General features: G+C 38.1%; 1 protein-coding gene across 1 annotated transcript in view; it reads right to left on the bottom strand.

Moving 5' to 3' along the window:
* Positions 1–280: 280 nt before the first annotated feature.
* The window catches only part of tnfrsf13b (TNF receptor superfamily member 13B), a 25,323-nt gene continuing 3,334 nt past the window's right edge, over positions 281–22,269 (bottom strand). Inside the window, exons 3-5 of the mRNA XM_081392403.1 lie at positions 9,763–9,879; positions 5,279–5,533; positions 281–917 (exon numbers count right to left, since the gene is read on the bottom strand). Of these exons, the coding sequence (XP_081248529.1) occupies positions 682–917; positions 5,279–5,533; positions 9,763–9,879 (608 nt within the window). The 3' untranslated portion in view covers positions 281–681. The remainder of the gene's footprint in view (positions 918–5,278; positions 5,534–9,762; positions 9,880–22,269) is intronic.

The following is a 22,269-nucleotide window of genomic DNA, read 5'->3' as shown; positions in this document are numbered from 1 at the left end:
TGACTTAAAAAGTAGAAATTATGACATACTAAATCGAAATGGGCACATTTAAGTAAAAATTACGACCTAAAAGTCAACGTCATAATTTTGACTTTTTATCTCATAATTATTATTATTTTTAATTAATCATAATATATTTGTCATAATTTTGACCAATCTTAGATATTCGATTCAGTGTCATGATTTTTTAAGTCTTAATTTTGACTTTTTATGTCATAATTTCAAATTAATGTCACAATTTTACTTTTTAAGTCTTAATTTAGATTTATGTTATAATTTTGATTTAGCGTGTCATAATTTAGAATTTTGTCATAATTATGATTTTCGAGAGCTTGATTTATTTTATTTTTTTCTTGTGGAATATTTATAGCCTAGTTAATCGTTTCATACTGTACTTCCATTGATGATTCAAGTATGGATTTTGTGTGTGTGTGTGTTTTGCCCTTGAATCAGAAATGGTCATTTATGAGTTATTCTGTTGGTTTTGTTCATGGTTCAAGACTTTTCTGCATGCCTATCTATGGAGAAAATGACAGAGAAAGCTATATGATGGCTTAGAAAGTCGGTTGTGCTCTATTAAATATAGCATTTATTAAAACTAAAATGACACTGATTTTCCACAGGAATTCTCGAGTGCGGTACAGTTACATGTGCAGATGTGCTCGCATCTGACTTTAGTATTCACATGCTTGTTTGAGTAGGTGAACATATAATCCTGAACGGCCGGCTCTTGTCGGAGTGTGTGAGAGCTGGATGAGGTGTGTGTGTGTTCTCTCCGGCCTGCTGATAGAGTGTGTGTGGCGCCACCGTGTGGTCAGAGAAGCAATAGACACATGTTTCAGTCGCTCTCGATCTGTCCTGATCCTGATCCTGATCCTGATCCTGATCCACATCATCAGCTCGAGCCATCAGAGAATCTGAAACGGCGAAGAAAACCTGTGAGTCCTGTTCACTTTCAACAAGTGGATGTTATGCTAAAAATCTTTCTCAGTTGATGATGACAGAAATATTTTGTTTATATTTGATTTAATTATTAGTAGTGCTGGGCAACAATTAATCGCATCCAAAAAAAAAGTTTGTGTTTACATAATATATGTGTGTGTACTGTGTAAAATTATTTTGGATATATAAATACACACATATTCATGAAGCATGTTTTATATTTATATATAATATAAATTATGTATAATATAGCCTATATACAGTATATACATGCAAATATTTCTTAAAATTTATACATGCATTTGTGAGTATTTATCTATACCAAATAATGTTGCACAGCACACACACATATATTATGTAAACACAAACTTTTATTTTGGATGTGATTAATCGTTGCCCAGCACTATGTTACTATATGCATTTAAAGTCAAATGGAATGAAAAAATTAACAATTTAAAATTGATATTAAAATATATTTAGAAACATTATCCAAATGTAAAAACTCAAAAGCAAGGAAAACTACACAGCTGTTTAATAGGTGCAAGTTTTTTCTGTAAAATGCATTTCTTATTCCCCCCCATCCCCCCCCCCCCCCCTTACATCCTTACATAACCTTTATATGTACTCATTGGCTACTCCTGTATGTAAATTATGTTTTGTTCTTATTAAAATGCATTTTAAAAAAAACTGCAACATTTCCCTACACATAAAAACACATATTTGATATGTATTTTTTAGATCCCCGCATAAATAGTGTAAAGAAGTATTGTTTTTAAATCTTTCTGTAAATCTTTTTTAGATTAAAAATAATGTTATACGACAAAATGAATAAATCTGTCTCCATAAATCCTGAATAAGTTTTGAGTAGTAATATTATAGATAAGGGGACATTCTAAAATGCTTAACATGACTTAATGTACTAAGTATGGAAGTAAAATAATCTCAAATGTTTTTGAAACAAAAATCCTGTTGAATTGCACTACTTGAAAAATAATAGGCATTGCATTAACCATGCTTGCATTTTAATGCATTGTATTTTTAGGGCTTGCATTTTTATGGGCTGAAATTCAACATGGTTGAATATTTAAGCTGTGAATATTTCAATTAAAAACATTTCAAACACATTTTCATTATTAAAAATTCAATAATCCATATTCACCTTTCATATTTCACTTCCAAAATATTCAAACTGTTTAAAAATACAACCTATAATATTCAACAGGCAATTTTCGGTCCATTTTATTTCGCTTCCACAAATTCGCTTCCACAAATTCAGTGGTTCAAATTCGACAGTAAATTCAACGGAACTGCAGGAAAAACAATAGATTATCGAGCATACTATCCATCTGCTGTTAGTCAATCCCACCAGCAGGGGGTGCAAAAGCGCGTGTTGTTGACGAAGACCAGCAACTGTTAGAGCAAGCCATTTATTCATTAAACTCATTTAACAGCAATGTAAGTGTATTTGTGATTATTATGACGGCGGTTGTATGTTAAATTCAGTGTCTTCACGGTTACTTTCCCTGTGTAGCCTACAATCATCTTTCTCTACCGTGAACAAGATAATGTTATTCCCCGATGCGGATACGCAGATCCAATGTTACATTTTTGAGGTTGACGTATATTTCTCTTGGTTGTTTAGTTGCCTTAACTTTATATTGTGGCGGTGTGCTGCATGCAAGCTATTAGGGTTTCCCTCAAAACGTCAGGATTCCCCTGCTGGACATATAAAACGCTTAATGTAGCTTAATGGACTAATTACAGTGATATAAAAGACCAAACTCGCAGGCAAGCAGATTGACTCAGAATAACGCGCAAAGTTTAATGCTGAGCGTTTCCCAGTGATAGACTGGCATTGACGTTGGACATTCGCACATTTAGGGACCGTCTCTAAAGTGTATACGTCTTTGGTATACACGTTTCAAACTTCAATATCATTTGAATAGACTTACAGTCATAAAACCAACTGTAAAGTGTTCATGTAGTGTCAGGCATAATGCGCACCCTTTGGAATTTTTATATTTATTCAAATAAATTAAAGTTTGCTATTGAAGTTAGAAACGTGTATGCCAATGTTGTATGCAACTTTTGAGACGGTCCCTTAATGTGCGAATGTCCAAATGTCAAGCCAATTTTACATTTATTAGGCTACATTTAGTCATTTATTTAGCAGACGCTTTTATCCAAAGCGATTTACAGTTAAACTAACAATAGGAGGACAACAAAACGCAAGTAGCCTACTATGACTCTTCACAGTTTAAGCTAATGCAACGTACTACTCTCTCTCTCTCTCTCTCTCTCTCTCTCTCTCTCTCTCTACACACACACACACACACACACACACACACACACACGTGTGTGTATGTGTGTGTGTGTGTGTGTGTGGAGAGAGAAGAGAAAAGAAAGTGTTAATGATCAAGTGTTGATTTTATGCCAGTATATCACGAAACGCTCTGCATGAAACTTTGCGCGTTACGTTCATATTCTTAGTCCATAGTAGCCTACAGCCTACATCCCCATAAAGGTGCGAGTTTGGTCTTTCATATCACTGTAATAGTCCATAGCGTTTTGCCCCGACGGAAGGGGAATCCTTGAGTGTGACGTATTGAGGGAAACCGATTATAATCCTGTTCATGTAGGTAGAGAAAGCTGATAACATGTAGGCTACAAAATGTAACAATGAAGTTATTGAATGAAACATAAACACAGCTTTTGTGTCTTTATCATCTTTTCCGCATATACTAATCATTTTCATTTTATGAATGAATGGCTTGCTCTAACTGTTGCTGGTCTTCGTCAACAACACGCGCTTTTGCACCCCCTGCTGGTGGGATTGACTAACAGCAGATGGATAGTATGCTCGATAATCTATTGTTTTTCCTGCAGTTCCGTTGAATTTACTGTCGAATTTGAACCACTGAATTTGTGGAAGCGAATTTGTGGAAGCGAAATAAAATGGACCGAAAATTGCCTGTTGAATATTATAGGTTGTATTTTTAAACAGTTTGAATATTTTGGAAGTGAAATATGAAAGGTGAATATGGATTATGGAATTTTTAATAATGAAAATGTGTTTGAAATGTTTTTAATTGAAATATTCACAGCTTAAATATTCAACCATGTTGAATTTCAGCCCATAAAAATGCAAGCCCTAAAAATACAATGCATTAAAATGCAAGCATGGTTAATGCAATGCCTATTATTTTTCAAGTAGTGCAATTCAACAGGCTTTTTGTTTCAAAAACATTTGAGATTATTTTACTTCCATAACTAAGACAGAGTTATTAAAAGACCAAACTCAGTAAACACCTTATTAATAAACCATGCTACACTCTTTAAAAATGCTGGGTTATTTCCATATTGTCAATATGGACAAACCCAACCATTGGTTTTCATTTTTTAATGAATGTTTTAACCCAATGGTTGGGTTTGTCCATATTTGACCCAACCATGGGTTGAAATAACCCAGCATTTTTTAAGAGTGTAGCAAAAAAATCAGATGAGCCCAGAAAATGATCGCAACGAGTTTAATTACACGTTAAGCATTTTCCTTCCATAGAAAACCATTTTAAGAACCATTATTAAACACGTTCCACAACATTCATATCCTGGGCTCTTTGATTTTTCTGTATAGTATACTTTATGATGTTTACTGAGTTTGGTCTTTTAATAACACTGCCTTATTACATTAAGCCATGTTACGCGTTTTCTTATCATGGTTTTCTATGGGAGGAAAATGCTTAACGTGTAATTAAACGCTATATGTTCACATTCTGGGCTCATCTGATTGGTATCGTACATGCTCCTTTAATAATGTTGGGTTGAAAATAACCCAACTATGAGGCGCTGTAGCACCTTCCCACCTGTGGGTTATCTGAACCCCATGCATAACCCAACAGTTAAGTTTAAGTTATTATTTATGACATTATTTTAATAAATAAAATACACTTTGTTTTCAAATACAGATTGTTTATTTGTATAAAACAATAAATATGTCTCAACAAATATATTTGTAAAGTACAAACTAAATTTTGGGGAGTCTAGAATTTAATTGAAATATAGGCTATATAGTTGTGTACATAATTTCAAAACACACAAGTGTACATACAACATATGTATTTAACCCAATAGCCGAGTTATTACTAGAAATTACCCAACGATTTGAAAAATGACCCAACATGGTGACCCAACGGTTGGGTTAAAAAAAAATAACCCCATTTTTTTTACTGTGTGATATACTTTAATAGTATGACGTTTACTGAGTTTGGTGTTTTAGTAACACTGTTAGGCGTGTGTTAGAGCGCCCCCTTGCGCAGGCTCGGGTTGTGATATTGACCTTTGGATGATTGCGCGTGTTGGTTGTGCTGCTGTTTGCCGGTGTCCTGCTGGAGCTGCTGCTGTTTGGCTCTCCTGATCAGCAACAGGATCGCGGTGGTCAGTGTGAACAGCAGGACAGTAACACACACACCCAGCAGTAAGAACAGCAGCGCCTCAGAGAACAGCGCGGGTGTGTGTGTGTGGATCCCTGCGCGCCCCCTGCCGGTGACCAGAGGAACTGCAGACACGCCCACAGGAGCCTGCGTCACCGCATCTGAGGACAGCAAACATGAGCACGTGAGACGAGAGAAGTTTCCTTTCGAGTTGTCCATCGTGTAGCAGCTATATCCCGTTAATGCCTTCTTAAAGAAATTCAAGAAAGATATTAACGCTAACTGTTCTTTTTGTAAACAGCACCCAGACACTATAGTGCATTTATTTATGCTTTGCCATTACTCTGAATTATTGAGGAAAGGCTTTTCACGGTTTGTTATTGAGACCATTGATAAGGATTTTTCTCTACTGTGGGAAAATGTTTTGTTTGGAATTGTTAATTGGAAAAAAGAGCAATTACACAAAAACAAAATATTCTTGCTTAATCTTTTTTTTGTTAACAAAATTTTATAAACATAAATGTAGCCTAAATTTTCAGGCCAGAAACCACTTTTCTATGATTTGCTTACTGAAGTCCAACATGACTGGGACTGTCTCTGACTCTAAAAACGAGTGAAATATGTAAGTCTTTTAATCTTTTCCTTATATGTGATCTTTTCTGATTAGTTACCCCTATCTTTTTTTCTTTCGTGTATTTGTTCAACATTGTGACTGTTTCCTTCTTTCTTTATATAATGTTCTCAATAAAATAAAATAAACATGTCTAAATGCACAATTAGTTTTTTACAGTCTAAAAACAATAACAAATCTATTCGTTCTCTATTTTTAAAGGAGGCTGTCACCAAATCTGGCTCTATTGCTTATTGGACTGAATGTGTTAATGCTCTTGATTGGGAAAGTGTCTGGTTATTACCTCATAAGTTTTTTGTTACAAACAAGGTCAAAGAAATCTCTGTCAAGATAATGCACATTCTGTCAGACATTTCTTTAGTAAGTGTAAGAACGACACTGATGTTCGCTGCTCTTTCTGCTCTTTGCACTTGGAAACAGAACCAACATTTTCTGGCATTGTAGTCGTGTGAAAAAGTGTTTATTAAGGAAAATGTACTCTTTCATTGTTTTGCATTTTGAATATGTAATTTTGGGATATTTAAAGTATGATAACAGTGTGAATAAGGAGGCTTTTGTAATTAATTTGTTAATTTTATTAGTCAAATTTCACATTTATAAGTGTGAGTTTTCTTAGTATTCCTTAAAGAATTTGTTCATTTGTCGACTGTCCTCAAAATCTTTGATTAACACAAAGGTCTTGTATTTTTGTGAATGTTTATTTGTTTATTTATGTTTTATGTGTTTTCTTTGCTCCTCTGGCTCCAAAATGTATGTTGTATTGTTTTTTTGTTTAAAGCATGAATATCTATATATACAGTACTGTGCAAAAGCATGTTAATACACACACACACGCTTGAAGAAACCTTCCTGCAAAGCTTCCTGAAGAACTCTGTGCAAGTGTACCTGGACAAAAGCCGTTTTAAACGCAAAGGGTCGTCACACCATATATTGATTTGAATTAGTTAATAGAAGTTAAATCATAAATAAATTCAATTTGTGATTTTATTTTTGAAAGCATTCTCACTTTACAGCAATTTAACACGAGTGCCAGTGCTTTTTAGCTTTGCGGGAAGGTTTCTTCAAGCGTCTCGGAGACGTTCCCGCAGTTCTTCTGGATTTAGTCTGTCTCAGTTTCTTCTGTTTCTTCATGTAATCACAGACGGACTCGATGATGGTGAGATCAGATCAGACCGGCTGTTGTCAGACACGGATCTCACTGGATTATTACAATTAATGGCAAAAAGAATGTTTGGAAATGTAAACTGACATTTCCTACTGACACACTACAGCAAAAGATATAAATCACTGACTTAAATATTAACATGGGGATATTAACATGCCTAAGACTTTTGCACAGTACTGTATATATATATATATATATATATATATATATATATTTTTATTTTTTTTTTATTTTAATTTTTTTGCAAAGACCTGAAATGTTATTTGGGTAACAAGTTAATTTTTTTAATCGATTCCCAGCCCTAACATATATTTATATATAATGTGTATATATATATATATATAATATATTTATATATAACATATATTTATATATATTTTTTTTTTTTAAAAGACTTGAAATGTTATTTGGGTACTATCTCTTCTTCCAGCAATGTCAAAGCTTTAAAGTCCATTGTTGTGGACAAAGTATGATATTTATGCTTTTTTATAAAAATAAAAAAAAGGACTCAAGGTGTTTCTCTCTCTCTCTCTCTCGAATTGAATTTATTTTAAATGACACGTTACCCCTGGCTCAGTGTTGTTGTTGTTTTCCCCTGTTTATTTTACTCTACTGTTTATAATTCTATTGTTGTTTTATTATGTTTTGAGGTGTAACTATGTATTTGCTGATATACAGTACCAGTCAAAAGTTTGGAAACATTACTATTTTTAATGTTTTTGAAAGAAGTCTCTTATGCTCATCAAGCCTGCAGTTAAAAAAAAAACAACAAAAAAAAACCCAACAGTAATATTATGAAATATTATTACAATTTAAAATAATGGTTCTCTTTTTTAATATACTTTAAAATGTAATTTATTTTTGTGATGCAAAGCTGAATTTTCATCAGCAAGTACTCCAGTCTTTGGTGTCTTATGATCCTTCAGAAATCATTCTAATATGATGATTTATGATCAATGTTGGAAACAGTTGTGCTGCTTAATATTTGTTTTATAACCTGAGATACTTTTTTCAGGATTATTTGATGAATAAAAAGTTAAAAAGAACTGTATTTATTTAGAATAGAAATCTTTTGTAACAATATACACTACCGTTCAAAAGTTTGGGAACAATAACTATTTTTTTTTTAAGAAATTAGTACTTTAATTCAACAAGGATGCGTTAAATTGATAAAAGGTGATGGTAACGATTTATATTGTTAGAAATGTTTTTATTTTGAATAAATGCTGTTTTTATGAATAAATGCTGTTAACGTTTTACTCAATGAATCCTGAAAAAAGTATTCCAAAAAAATATATTAAACAGCACAACTGTTTCCATCATTGATAATAACTGAGTATCAAATCATCATATTAGAATGATTTCTGAAGGATCATAAGACACCAAAGACTGGAGTACTTGCTGATGAAAATTCAGCTTTGCATCACAAAAATAAATTACATTTTAAAGTATATTAAAAAAGAGAACCATTATTTTAAATTGTAATAATATTTCATAATATTAGTGTTTTTTTTGTTTTGTTTTACTGCAGGCTTGATGAGCATAAGAGACTTCTTTCAAAAACATTAAAAATAGTAATGTTTCCAAACTTTTGACTGGTACTGTATATGTTCAATAAAAATAATAAAAAAAGGACAGCTAACATAAAATTTAAATTGAAGGGATAGTTCACCCAAAAATGAAAATTCCCCCATGATTTCCTCACCCTGAAGCCTCCTGGTGTATATGACATTTATCAAATGTTTAACACTATCCTATCATGAATACACAAACAGTTCTTTTAAAAACTGAGTTTGATTTTCAACATTTTATGATGGCCAAAAGGCATTGAATACCAGGAATGACTCGCCTAAATAATTCACTTATTTTATTAGCAACTCGTCTGAACTGTTAAAGTTAACATGAAATCAGAATTGACGATTTTTTATCCGTGCGCATTATTGTTTGTTTTAAATGCATGTACCTCCTATAATCTTGAATCAAAATACCTTATAACGTCTCCTCTCTTCTCTGATGATGTGACAACCTGTCACTCACATGAGATCAGCCAAAAGCAAACCACAACCATCCAATCAATTCCCCACAGACAAAATCAAGCCCCGCCCACATTTGTTCTTGTTCCAGAAACGTTTCACTCAGATATAGACACAATATAGGGAATAAAAGACCAGCGCAACTCCCCTTCATGCCAAATTTAAAGTTATTTAAAGTTGAGAATTTAAAGAATTTAATTAAAAGCTAAAATGTCATGTATAAGAAGCTCGGAGAGGTTTAAGGTCACGTGACTCATTCCTCAGCGAGTCATGAGGACACAAACAAACACGTATTCATTACTTCAATGAGCTCACTGTTTCAGCATTAAATTATTACATTGTTTAAAGTAATCCATTTTTCACTAACTGTGATTTTGTATTTGTACATTTCTGAAATGCATAACTTAGACCATTTCCTCTGATAACAGATCACTCTAAATTGCAATATGGACTCATGCATTTTCTGTAAAGCTGCTTTGAAATGAAGTGTATTGTGAAAAGCGCTATACAAATAACTAAAAAAAAAGAACTAAAATAAGGAAACACACATGGTTTACTCACTCTTGCAGGCGTCTGAGCAGGCCAACGGGTGACCGCCACAGATCTCAGAGCACTTCAGACACTTCTTCAGCAGCCGGTCGTAGAACTGACCCGACACGGCTTTACATCTCCAGGCCTCTGCCGACACAACAGCTCACGTCACTCATCAAGAACATCTCCCCGACACTGCTGAACTGCTTCAGGTGTGTTTAACGAGGGCTGGGTGTTGTCTAATGTAGTTTAAACAGGTTTGGAGCTAGATAGATTCTTTGGTGTTTAACTTTATATTACCAGTTGGTTAAATCTCAGCACATAAAAGGGTTAGTTTACCCTTAAAAATATAAAAAAAATCTCATAATTTACTCGCCCTCAAGTCATCCTAGATATACATTACTTTCTTCTTTCAGATGAACACAGAGTTCTATTAAAAAATGTCCTGGCTCTTCCCAGCTTTATAATGAGCGTGAATGGCTAGAGAAAGTTTTGAAGACCAAAAAAGTGCATCTATCCATAATAAAAGTGCTTGAAAAGTGCATCTATCCATTATAAGAGTGCATCTTTCCATAATAAAAGTGCATTAAAAGTGCATCTATTCATAAAAAAGTTCATTAAAAGTGCATCTATCCATAATAAAAGTTCATTAAAAGTGCATCTATCCATAATAAAAGTGCATCTATCCATTATAAGTGCATCTATCTATTATAAAAGTGCATTAAAAGTGCATCTATCCATTATAAAAGTGCATCTATCCATCATAAGTGCATCTATCCATTATAAAAGTACATCTATCCATTATAAAAGTGCATCTATCCATTATAAGTGCATCTATCTATTATAAAAGTGCATCTATCCATTATAAAAGTGCATCTATCCATCATAAGTGCATCTATCTATTATAAAAGTACATTTATCCATTATAAAAGTGCATCTATTCATAATAAAAGTGCACATATCTATTATAAAAGTGCATTAAAAGTGCATCTATCCATTATAAAAGTGCATATATCCATCATAAGTGCATCTATCTATTATAAAAGTACATCTTATAAAAGTACATCTATCCATTATAAAAGTGCATATATCTATTATAAAAGTGCATTAAAAGTGCATCTATCCATTATAAAGGTGCATATATCCATTATAAAAGTGCATTAAAAGTGCATCTATTCATTATAAAAGTAATCCATACGATTCCAGGGGTTTAATAAAGGCCTTCTGAAGTGAAGCCATGCATTTTTGTCTGAAAAATACCCAAATTTATAACTTTATAAACTATAATCACTGGCTTCCGAACAGAATAACCCCTGACCCGACGCACAACGTAATGACGAACGCGGAAGCGCAGAGGAAAGCACAAAACAAAACACCGGTCGTGAATTAGAAATTTTTAAGAGAAATGTCAGAGGATTTCTATATAATAGAAGTGGAGCTTCAGTTTATTGCACAGTAACTAGAGCCCGTCTACGGAGAGCCTGGCCACTCCCTATTAAGTCCTATTGTACCGAATGTTGGTTGTAGTTCCACCAGAGCTCCACTGGGGGCGATCGCCTATGAGTGCAGAATGAATGGGAGTCTATGGGGCTAGACGGCTAAATTTGTCTCTTTCACCCGATTGCCATTGAGAAATCTCAGATTTGATTGTAGGTTTTGCAAGTTCAACATGGGTTATAGGTCGAAAGTTAAATGAACGAGTACTTTTGACCTTTCGATTTCTTACAGGTTGAGTTGTTGTTGTCCATAACATGCTAGCATTCTGCTAATGAACGCTGATTGGTCAGTGAAGGACTGATTACGACCAGAGATACCGCTTGATGGCATCATGGCATCCGAAGCGGGACCAGAAACAAACAAAACAAAAACTCTTCTAGCACGTGTGTTTACCTGTGTCAGCTGTGTTGTGTGTTTCCCTGTGTCAGCTGTGTTGTGTGTTTCCCTGTGTCAGCTGTGTTGTGTGTTTCCCTGTGTCAGCTGTGTTGTGTGTTTCCCTGTGTCAGCTGTGTTGTGTGTTTACCTGTCAGCTGTGTTGTGTGTTTCCCTGTGTCAGTTGTGTTGTGTGTTTACCTGTGTCAGCTGTGGTGTGTGTTTCCCTGTGTCAGCTGTGTTGTGTGTTTACCTGTGTCGGCTGTGTTGTGTGTTTGCCTGTGTCGGCTGTGTTGTGTGTTTGCCTGTGTCAGCTGTGTTGTGTGTTTCCCTGTGTCAGCTGTGTTGTGTTTACCTGTGTCAGCTGTGTATGTTTCCCTGTGTCAGCTGTGTTGTGTGTTTCCCTGTGTCAGCTGTGTTGTGTGTTTCCCTGTGTCAGCTGTGTTGTGTGTTTACCTGTGTCAGCTGTGTTGTGTGTTTACCTGTGTCAGCTGTGTTGTGTGTTTACCTGTGTCAGCTGTGTTGTGTGTTTACCTGTGTCAGCTGTGTTGTGTTTCCCTGTGTCAGCTGTGTTGTGTGTTTACCTGTGTCAGATGTGTTGTGTGTTTACCTGTGTCAGCTGTGTTGTGTGTTTACCTGTGTCAGCTGTGTTGTGTTTCCCTGTGTCAGCTGTGTTGTCAGCTGTGTTGTGTGTTTCCCTGTGTCAGCTGTGTTGTCAGCTGTGTTGTGTGTTTACCTGTGTCAGCTGTGTTGTGTGTTTCCCTGTGTCAGCTGTGTTGTGTTTCCCTGTGTCAGCTGTGTTGTGTTTCCCTGTGTCAGCTGTGTTGTGTTTCCCTGTGTCAGCTGTGTTGTGTGTTTCCCTGTGTCAGCTGTGTTGTGTGTTTCCCTGTGTCAGCTGTGTTGTGTGTTTACCTGTGTCAGCTGTGTTGTGTGTTTCCCTGTGTCAGCTGTGTTGTGTGTTTCCCTGTGTCAGCTGTGTTGTGTGTTTCCCTGTGTCAGCTGTGTTGTGTGTTTCCCTGTGTCAACTGTGTTGTGTGTTTCCCTGTGTCAGCTGTGTTGTGTGTTTACCTGTGTCAGCTGTGTTGTGTGTTTACCTGTGTTAGCTGTGTTGTCTTTACCTGTGTCAGCTGTGTTGTGTGTTTACCTGTGTCAGCTGTGTTGTGTGTTTACCTGTGTCAGCTGTGTTGTGTGTTTACCTGTGTCAGCTGTGTTGTGTGTTTACCTGTGTCAGCTGTGTTGTGTGTTTACCTCTGTCAGCTGTGTTGTGTGTTTACCTGTGTCAGCTGTGTTGTGTGTTTACCTGTGTCAGCTGTGTTGTGTGTTTACCTGTGTCAGCTGTGTTGTGTGTTTACCTCTGTCAGCTGTGTTGTGTGTTTCCCTGTGTCAGCTGTGTTGTGTGTTTACCTGTGTCAGCTGTGTTGTCAGCTGTGTTGTGTGTTTCCCTGTGTCAGCTGTGTTGTGTGTTTACCTGTGTCAGCTGTGTTGTGTGTTTACCTGTGTCAGCTGTGTTGTGTGTTTACCTGTGTCAGCTGTGTTGTGTGTTTCCCTGTGTCAGCTGTGTTGTGTGTTTCCCTGTGTCAGCTGTGTTGTGTGTTTACCTGTGTCAGCTGTGTTGTGTGTTTACCTGTGTTAGCTGTGTTGTCTTTACCTGTGTCAGCTGTGTTGTGTGTTTACCTGTGTCAGCTGTGTTGTGTGTTTACCTGTGTCAGCTGTGTTGTGTGTTTACCTGTGTCAGCTGTGTTGTGTGTTTACCTGTGTCAGCTGTGTTGTGTGTTTCCCTGTGTCAGCTGTGTTGTCAGCTGTGTTGTGTGTTTCCCTGTGTCAGCTGTGTTGTCAGCTGTGTTGTGTGTTTACCTGTGTCAGCTGTGTTGTGTGTTTCCCTGTGTCAGCTGTGTTGTGTTTCCCTGTGTCAGCTGTGTTGTGTGTTTCCCTTTGTCAGCTGTGTTGTGTGTTTCCCTGTGTCAGCTGTGTTGTGTGTTTCCCTGTGTCAGCTGTGTTGTGTGTTTCCCTGTGTCAGCTGTGTTGTGTGTTTCCCTGTGTCAGCTGTGTTGTGTGTTTCCCTGTGTCAGCTGTGTTGTGTGTTTGCCTGTGTCAGCTGTGTTGTGTGTTTGCCTGTGTCAGCTGTGTTGTGTGTTTGCCTGTGTCAGCTGTGTTGTGTGTTTACCTGTGTTAGCTGTGTTGTGTGTTTACCTGTGTCAGCTGTGTTGTGTGTTTACCTGTGTCAGCTGTGTTGTGTGTTTACCTGTGTCAGCTGTGTTGTGTGTTTGCCTGTGTCAGCTGTGTTGTGTGTTTGCCTGTGTCAGCTGTGTTGTGTGTTTACCTGTGTCAGCTGTGTTGTGTGTTTCCCTGTGTCAGCTGTGTTGTGTTTCCCTGTGTCAGCTGTGTTGTGTGTTTCCCTGTGTCAGCTGTGTTGTGTGTTTCCCTGTGTCAGCTGTGTTGTGTGTTTACCTGTGTCAGCTGTGTTGTGTGTTTACCTGTGTCAGCTGTGTTGTGTTTACCTGTGTCAGCTGTGTTGTGTCTTTACCTGTGTCAGCTGTGTTGTGTCTTTACCTGTGTTAGCTGTGTTGTGTGTTTACCTGTGTCAGCTGTGTTGTGTGTTTACCTGTGTCAGCTGTGTTGTGTGTTTACCTGTGTCAGCTGTGTTGTGTGTTTACCTGTGTCAGCTGTGTTGTGTGTTTACCTCTGTCAGCTGTGTTGTGTGTTTCCCTGTGTCAGCTGTGTTGTGTGTTTACCTGTGTCAGCTGTGTTGTGTGTTTACCTGTGTCAGCTGTGTTGTGTGTTTACCTGTGTCAGCTGTGTTGTGTGTTTACCTGTGTCAGCTGTGTTGTGTGTTTACCTGTGTCAGCCAGCTGTGTTGTGTGTTTACCTGTGTCAGCTGTGTTGTGTGTTTACCTGTGTCAGCTGTGTTGTGTGTTTACCTCTGTCAGCTGTGTTGTGTGTGTAACCCACAGCTACTCGGTTTATGGTAAAATAACGTGGGTACAGGCGATTATTTATATCTAGGACCAGATTACAGAAGATGGGTTTGACTCTCTGGAGTATAGGGAATTTATAACAGAACCTAAAGAAAGAAAGCAACTCAGACTCAAAGGTAAATGTTAATTACTAGGGATTGTTATTAAGGAAAAAAAAAAACCAAATGAATTGAATTGAATCTTTTGACAAATAAAATGATATGAATAAACAATAAACAGCAAAGTTAGACAGTAGTTCAGTTCACAATTTACACCTTAGTTCAATTTGGAAATTTAGATTTCAAGATCAAGTTCACAATTCAAAATCAGTGTCCAGAGTATCAAAAAAACAAAAACAACTTCGGGAATCGGATTCAATGTTCAGATGTCACTGAATATTTTTTTGTTCAGTCCATTAAAAAAAAATCCAACGATTGATCCAGGGAAAAATCCAGAAAAAAAAAAAAGAAAAAAACTAAATAGCACAGTTCAAGGTGAGTATGTTTTGTCCTACCAGTTCAGCAAAACGAATTTTTAATTTCCAGGTACGATCAAGCAGACGGTTGGCTCGCCATGTCCAAACCACCGACAGAACAGTCATCCACGGCAGGGACAGATCAGGACTCAATAGGCAACGATGCTCAAGAAAACAAGAGAAACTAAACAAAACAAAAAAAACCCGGCCTTGCAGGAACAAAGCCAAAAGTAATTATTATTCAGCTGTTCAATAAACTGTTTAAATTAAGTTGTCTGGTTTATCACTCAATTTCCAATGCACTGAACATACATGCTAATCAACCACATGTTCACTTAGTATATTGAAACCTATGCACACAGCTAGCAAAGCTAGCGTCACATGTAACATTTCTTCATAAATAAATTTAACAAATATACATATTATGAACCGTTAAACATTATTTACACAATTATCATGAAAATATAGATTCAATTACCGTTTTTAGATACAAGTCTGTCACATTACATTTCAAATGATAACTTTCCATATTTCAAAACCACTCAGTATACACATATTATTGCAAAAATGGTACTCACCAAGAAAAAGTAAGTGAAAGAGAAAAATAAAAAGGTTTTCTTTAGATTTGGCCTCACTCTAGATGGTTTCAGTCTTAATTTTTTTACGTGCGCTTCAAACTTTTCCCGTTCATCTCAATCTCTTCGTCTGTCAAACCGACATCCGACTATTACATTTAAATTGTGACTTCTAATGGTATTTTCACTAAAATAATCTATTTTAGATTATTTCGAATCTCTAGTTATGAACAATGCAGCTATCTAGCGTCAATCTGCGTCATCTTTTTCTTCGTCACACTCTCTGCTGCTCTCGTTTTTGTTTCTCCGCGCTATGGAAACGAACCAAAGAGTATAGAAGTAACAAGAGGCGAAACTCCGTTGCAGTTTTGACAACAGCCACTAGGTGGCGCTTCGGTAGCGCGGCCGCCATTTTGGACTGAACCAACGGCTTTACCGTTAGCACAACTACTGTACAGCATTAACATTATGTCTGGAAATAATTGGAAACAAAGAAAAAAAAACAGTGTTCTGCCATCAACTGCAACAACTAGTGTACAACCAATCAACTAGCATTTCATAGATTCCCCAAAGATCCAGAGAGGTAAAGTAAAAGGTTTTATTAACTTTAAAGTGAGCTTACGTAAACGATAACAGGTGCTGTAACGTTAATGTAAGCTATCCCATAACCGCAGTAACAGTTTGCTAATGTTATGTATTTGGTCGAAATTGTCAAGACTCGAAATGGGCTTTTTAAATCGCATAACTTACTTTCAGAGATATATGAACACCTAACCTGGCAAATGATCGCTTTATTAATTCATTGTTATCACTAAATTAACCCTTTAACTGTCACATTTTTTTCGCATAAACATGAAAATCACTATCCAAACTTAAATGGTTGTAACGTTAATTCAAGAATGCTTTGGAATTTAGACCTATGGTTGGTCTTGTTTTAATTTGTCAGATTATTGAAGTGAAATAAATTATGAAAGTGAAACAGAAAAAAGTTATATAAGTTTGAGTTTATTAAAATGTACAAATTTAAAAAAATATAATTATTTATATTTTATATAAAATATATATATTACAAAATATATTTTACTTTAGAACTGCAAGAAAATGAAAGCAAAAAATCTGAACAAGTTGTGTTCCATATTTTAGGTTGATAAGTTATGTTGATATCTCGCTTCCTCACCCTTTCTGCCGTGTGCTCTCTAGCTAACGTTAACGTTAACGTTACACGGTTTGGAGCTGCGCGCTCTTGCTCGCTCCGGGCATCAGGGAGCCGCTATCAATATGCGGGAGACTCCCGGATCTTCCGGGAGACATGGGATGTCTGCTCTAGAGATATTAAAAACTAGAAACTACTTTTTAGTTCATTTAACCGCTTTTGAATTTGAACCGGTATCGTTCAATCCTATGACAGCTGTGTTGCATTCAGTCCAAGATGGCGGCGCTGCAGCTCTGCTGCGCATGGGGGAGTTTGTTGCAATGGAACGTTCTATTGAGTTTCGCCTCTTGTTACTTCTATACTCTTTGAACGAACTCCCTTCCTGGAGGCGGGACTAACCTCCGACCTCATCCGATCTAAACTTTCTTTGGCCAATTTCTTTTTCTAGATATTCTTTTGCAATATAATATAATATAACATAAAACTTAAATTAACTTATCTGCATTCTTTTGTTATTAATACTAAACAGATATTAATAAAAATAAAATGATTATAATCACTATTGATCATGTCAGTGACCTGGGTTACATGTGTTTCCCTGTGTCAGCTGTGTTGTGTGTTTACCTGTGTCAGCTGTGTTGTGTGTTTACCTGTGTCAGCTGTGTTGTGTGTTTACCTGTGTCAGCTGTGTTGTCGATGCCTCGAGTGAAAAGAAAGTGCAGAGCGCGAAAGCACCAAAGTGACTGAAGGATTGCCGTAAAGCAGTATCTCTGGTCGTACGATGTGTATGACGTCATTGACATTTTAAAAGACTTCAAATCAAACATTCAAATTACTAGACAAAACATTATATCCCGAGAAAAGTGGATTTTGAGGGGTATCCACAACTTTCCTGCGAGTCTTAATGGGCGTCGCCATGACACTCGATACTTCCTGTTGCCGGTATCTCAGTTCCGGTTTAGCGTAACGCTTATGAAGCTTGCACACAAGGGATACTCGCATCGCGGTACAAACGTGTGGAACTGATTACTGACAAGTAGTAGGGCTGGGCGATATGACGAAATATATCGTCTGGACGATAGAAAATGTCTATCGTTTTATATAAGGCTCTATCGTTTACGCCACGATAAGGCGTTTTACGGCAGAATTAACCTCACGGCATGCCCATGCACGCTGCAATACATAAACAAACATGGAGGAAGACGGTAGTAGACGCGGTTCAGACCAGGGTAAGTTAATTCTCAACTAGATGACCAGCCAACCCAACCCGTTAGTAGCTCCACAACAGCGCGCATCTGTGCATTCATTCATTCACACACACACACACACACACACACACAAAGAGAGAGAGAGAGAGAGAGAGAGAAACGCGTGTACAGACACTATTGCGATTAGAACAAAGCAAATATAGAACTGACCTATTCCTCAACCGGATCCGTTGCTCCTCGAAATGAAAACGAGGTGAACCTGAAAGTGAACATATCCAACTGATTGGTGTTCACATGTTTGCGTGGATCGCCTCAGATTATTTGCGTTTGAATAGCGCGCGCTCTCCGTAATTAAGATCAAAGTCAACAGAATATTTTGAATCTCTTTTGCACTTATAAGAAAAAAAAACCTATCGCGCCGGCGCGATTGTCGAACCCAGGGGATTAAAAAATAGATTTTCGCCAAAAATCCTCTTTGGCTCCGCGGCTGCCATGGTAAACAACGTTAAAGCCTACCGGTGACTGAAGTCTCACGTCACGTGCGAGTCAAGAGCGAAGTGATTGGCCCTGTCCCAAATGGCACACTCCGGACTTGTGGACTTCCTCAGAGTCCACACTTTGGTGACGTCATGTAGTGCAGACCTATAGGGCCCTTGGCGCGAGTCCACGAGGGCGCATTGAGAGGTATTTTTGGGACAGACTTGATCAGCACGCCGGAAATAACGGGCTGTTTTTTTGTTTTTTTTTTGTTTGTTTTTTTGCATTACAATGGAAATAATACAAAACAATGAACATGAACATGTGGGGATACAGAGAAAATGAAAGTAAATAATAACAGTAAATAAAATATTTTTACAATTTATATAAAACTTATTCTATAATACAGGATATTTTCGAAGCTCTTTTATTGGAGGGGATTTTTTGAAGTGAAGAATAACTGTAAATCATAAGCAAAAAATTTGCAACTAGGTTTGAATTTAAGGTATCTTGCTTTGTGAATATGATATTTACCCATCGTACAGAAAAAGTTTAATATATCATCTAGCTTTTTATTTTCAGAGAAATCAGAGTGAAAAATAACCTTATTGACAGAAATACAGGCCTGGTTGTTGTTGGACAGGAGAAATCACATTTTTTGCGCTCCAACGTCTTATCTCCATGTCAACTACACAGCCTAATTTTACAGTTCTATATTTTGATATTGTGCATATCACCTGGGCATTAGACAATAGATACACCATGCTTATTTAAATGATGTATAGAGTTGTACATAATAATACATAATGTTCCATTTGAACTAAGATTGCAATTTTAAAACATAATGAAAATGTGCATGAGTTTCAGATGAATTTACAGGTTTCAATATTCATACTATGTTTACATATGACTCAGTAAAGCCCTGCCATTATTTATTTAATGAATCATAATGCGATCGTATTATTAAACGCGCTATTATTATGTTTGAGACATCAACCACTGGTCGATTACCTTAATGTTTGTATAAACTGTAGGTAACCACTGATAAAATGTACATTTAGGTCATAAAAACCGTAATATTTTCTTCTCAGCCATGTCAACAATTATCCGCGAGTGAAATCTCCTCCCATCTGTTGTCTGATTGGCCTTTCGCATGGATTCCTGGGTAGTTAAAGTGCGTGAAGCCTGCTTCTATGCGGGCTTCGCGGAAGACCGCTTCAAGGGCACAAAGGGGGCGCTGCTGAGCACACTTCAGAGCGGTAAAATGCTGAATGGGACAGCCTACGGACTCGTAGACTCAGCGAGCACGCGCAATTCAAGTCCACGAGACCGAAAGTCCGCATGAAGTGCGCCATTTGGGACAGGGCCATTGACATGGACATGACCAGGCTACCGTAGCTATGGCTTGGATTCGTTAGCAAACATTGCCCACCTGTGGTATTTGCATGTTACTATCACAAGCATAATGTTGTGGCCTGCCCAGAAAAACGTTGGTTCTAATAATTATTTACCTCCGCCAACAGCGAGACCGGCCAATGTTAGAGACCCGGCCGGTAATGGAATACAGGCCAATATTAGAGGATTTACGGTAGACTATTCATGAACTGAATTAACAGAAAAATTGCTATATCGTTATGTATATCGTTATCGGGATATCAAATGAGCTATATCGGGATATGAAATTTTGGCCATATCGCCCAGCCCTAACAAGTAGTAATGCTGACAGATTAAGCAATGGCTCCTTGTGGCTCAACGTGTACCGTTGTCAAGTACACAAACAACACGCGAAAACTGAAGGATTTTATGAATGGGAGTTGTTTCCAACATAAACGGACCCTCTACGCAGAAAGAGTTTTTCTTGTAGCGCTACTTAGAAAAAACTGCAGTACAACTGTATATATTTTTAAGTGGTATGTTTATTGTTTTCAATAATTTGAAAATTTATTCGAGAATTAACTTGAATGTGCAGCAATTTGTACAAATAGAGAGTATGTTGGCCTATATTTGTTGTAGCCATTAAATAAGAGCATTTAGTTTCATATTTGTTCAAATATTATAATGCAATTTTTTTCCATCTATGTTGATTATGAAAAGTGAACACCATGATCATCTTCATCTTTGCAGCAGACACTGACACAAAACACTAGTTTATTAATAAAAATCAATGCACGTGTTTCACTGGATTTACAAATGCACATCTTGCTTATTGCACGCACACTCGGCACACATATGATGTCAAAATAACGAGATATTGTGTTGAAATAACATTATTAATAATAATAAATCTTTAATAATATTTGATTGAATGCCGAATGCTGTGCTTGTTCAATTTAATAAAATTAATACTTTAATTGTGATCATTAAAATAATTGAATATTAAATATTAAGTGGCCAATTTTTGCTCATTTATTAAAAGTATTTATATATAATAGCACCCCCTCAGCACACGTTAAAAAATTATCTGGCGCCGGCCCACGTATTAAAAATGATTGGGTCTAAATTGGGCTCGGGCTCATAATTACAGTTAATGTGTCGGGCCGGGCTCGGACACAACGGGCTTAGTTAGGGTCGGGCTTGATTTTTTGGGCCCGATCTAAGCTCTACTCCTCATTATCCAAGCAAATTGTTTGGGCTTTGTTGAGGCTCTCTGATAGCGGTATCTTCAGGCTAACGTAAACAGGAAGTTCGTTACCGGCTTGTTCTACGTTGCCATAGCGATCACGGGAAAGGTCAGAGTTCGGGAAAGTCGTGGATAGCGCCATAGACCTCCATTCATCCTGCACTCGTCTTGTGAGCGCCCTCATGTGGAGCCAGAGCGGAACTGCACTCGTCCTGTGAGCGCCCTCATGTGGAGCCAGAGTGGAACTGCCTCGTCCTGTGAGCGCCCTCATGTGGAGCCAGAGCGGAACTGCACTCGTCCTGTGAGCGCCCTCATGTGGAGCCAGAGTGGAACTGCCTCGTCCTGTGAGCGCCCTCATGTGGAGCCAGAGTGGAACTGCACTTGTCCTGTGAGCGCCCTCATGTGGAGCCAGAGTGGAACTGCACTCGTCCTGTGAGCGCCCTCATGTGGAGCCAGAGTGGAACTGCACTCGTCCTGTGAGCGCCCTCATGTGGAGCCAGAGTGGAACTGCCTCGTCCTGTGAGCGCCCTCATGTGGAGCCAGAGCGGAACTGCACTCGTCCTGTGAGCGCCCTCATGTGGAGCCAGAGTGGAACTGCCTCGTCCTGTGAGCGCCCTCATGTGGAGCCAGAGCGGAACTGCACTCGTCCTGTGAGCGCCCTCATGTGGAGCCAGAGTGGAACTGCACTTGTCCTGTGAGCGCCCTCATGTGGAGCCAGAGCGGAACTGCACTCGTCCTGTGAGCGCCCTCATGTGGAGCCAGAGCGGAACTGCACTCGTCCTGTGAGCGCCCTCATGTGGAGCCAGAGTGGAACTGCACTTGTCCTGTGAGCGCCCTCATGTGGAGCCAGAGTGGAACTGCCTCGTCCTGTGAGCGCCCTCATGTGGAGCCAGAGTGGAACTGCCTCGTCCTGTGAGCGCCCTCATGTGGAGCCAGAGTGGAACTGCACTTGTCCTGTGAGCGCCCTCATGTGGAGCCAGAGTGGAACTGCACTCGTCCTGTGAGCGCCCTCATGTGGAGCCAGAGTGGAACTGCACTCGTCTTGTGAGCGCCCTCATGTGGAGCCAGAGCGGAACTGCACTCGTCCTGTGAGCGCCCTCATGTGGAGCCAGAGCGGAACTGCACTCGTCCTGTGAGCGCCCTCATGTGGAGCCAGAGTGGAACTGCACTCGTCCTGTGAGCGCCCTCATGTGGAGCCAGAGTGGA

The sequence above is a fragment of the Scardinius erythrophthalmus genome, assembly GCF_964197995.2.
Source record: "Scardinius erythrophthalmus genome assembly, chromosome: 18".
In the NCBI taxonomy this organism is placed as follows: domain Eukaryota; kingdom Metazoa; phylum Chordata; class Actinopteri; order Cypriniformes; family Leuciscidae; genus Scardinius; species Scardinius erythrophthalmus.
The sequence above is the reverse complement of the archived record's forward strand: the minus strand, read 5'-3'. Positions and strand labels throughout refer to the sequence as shown.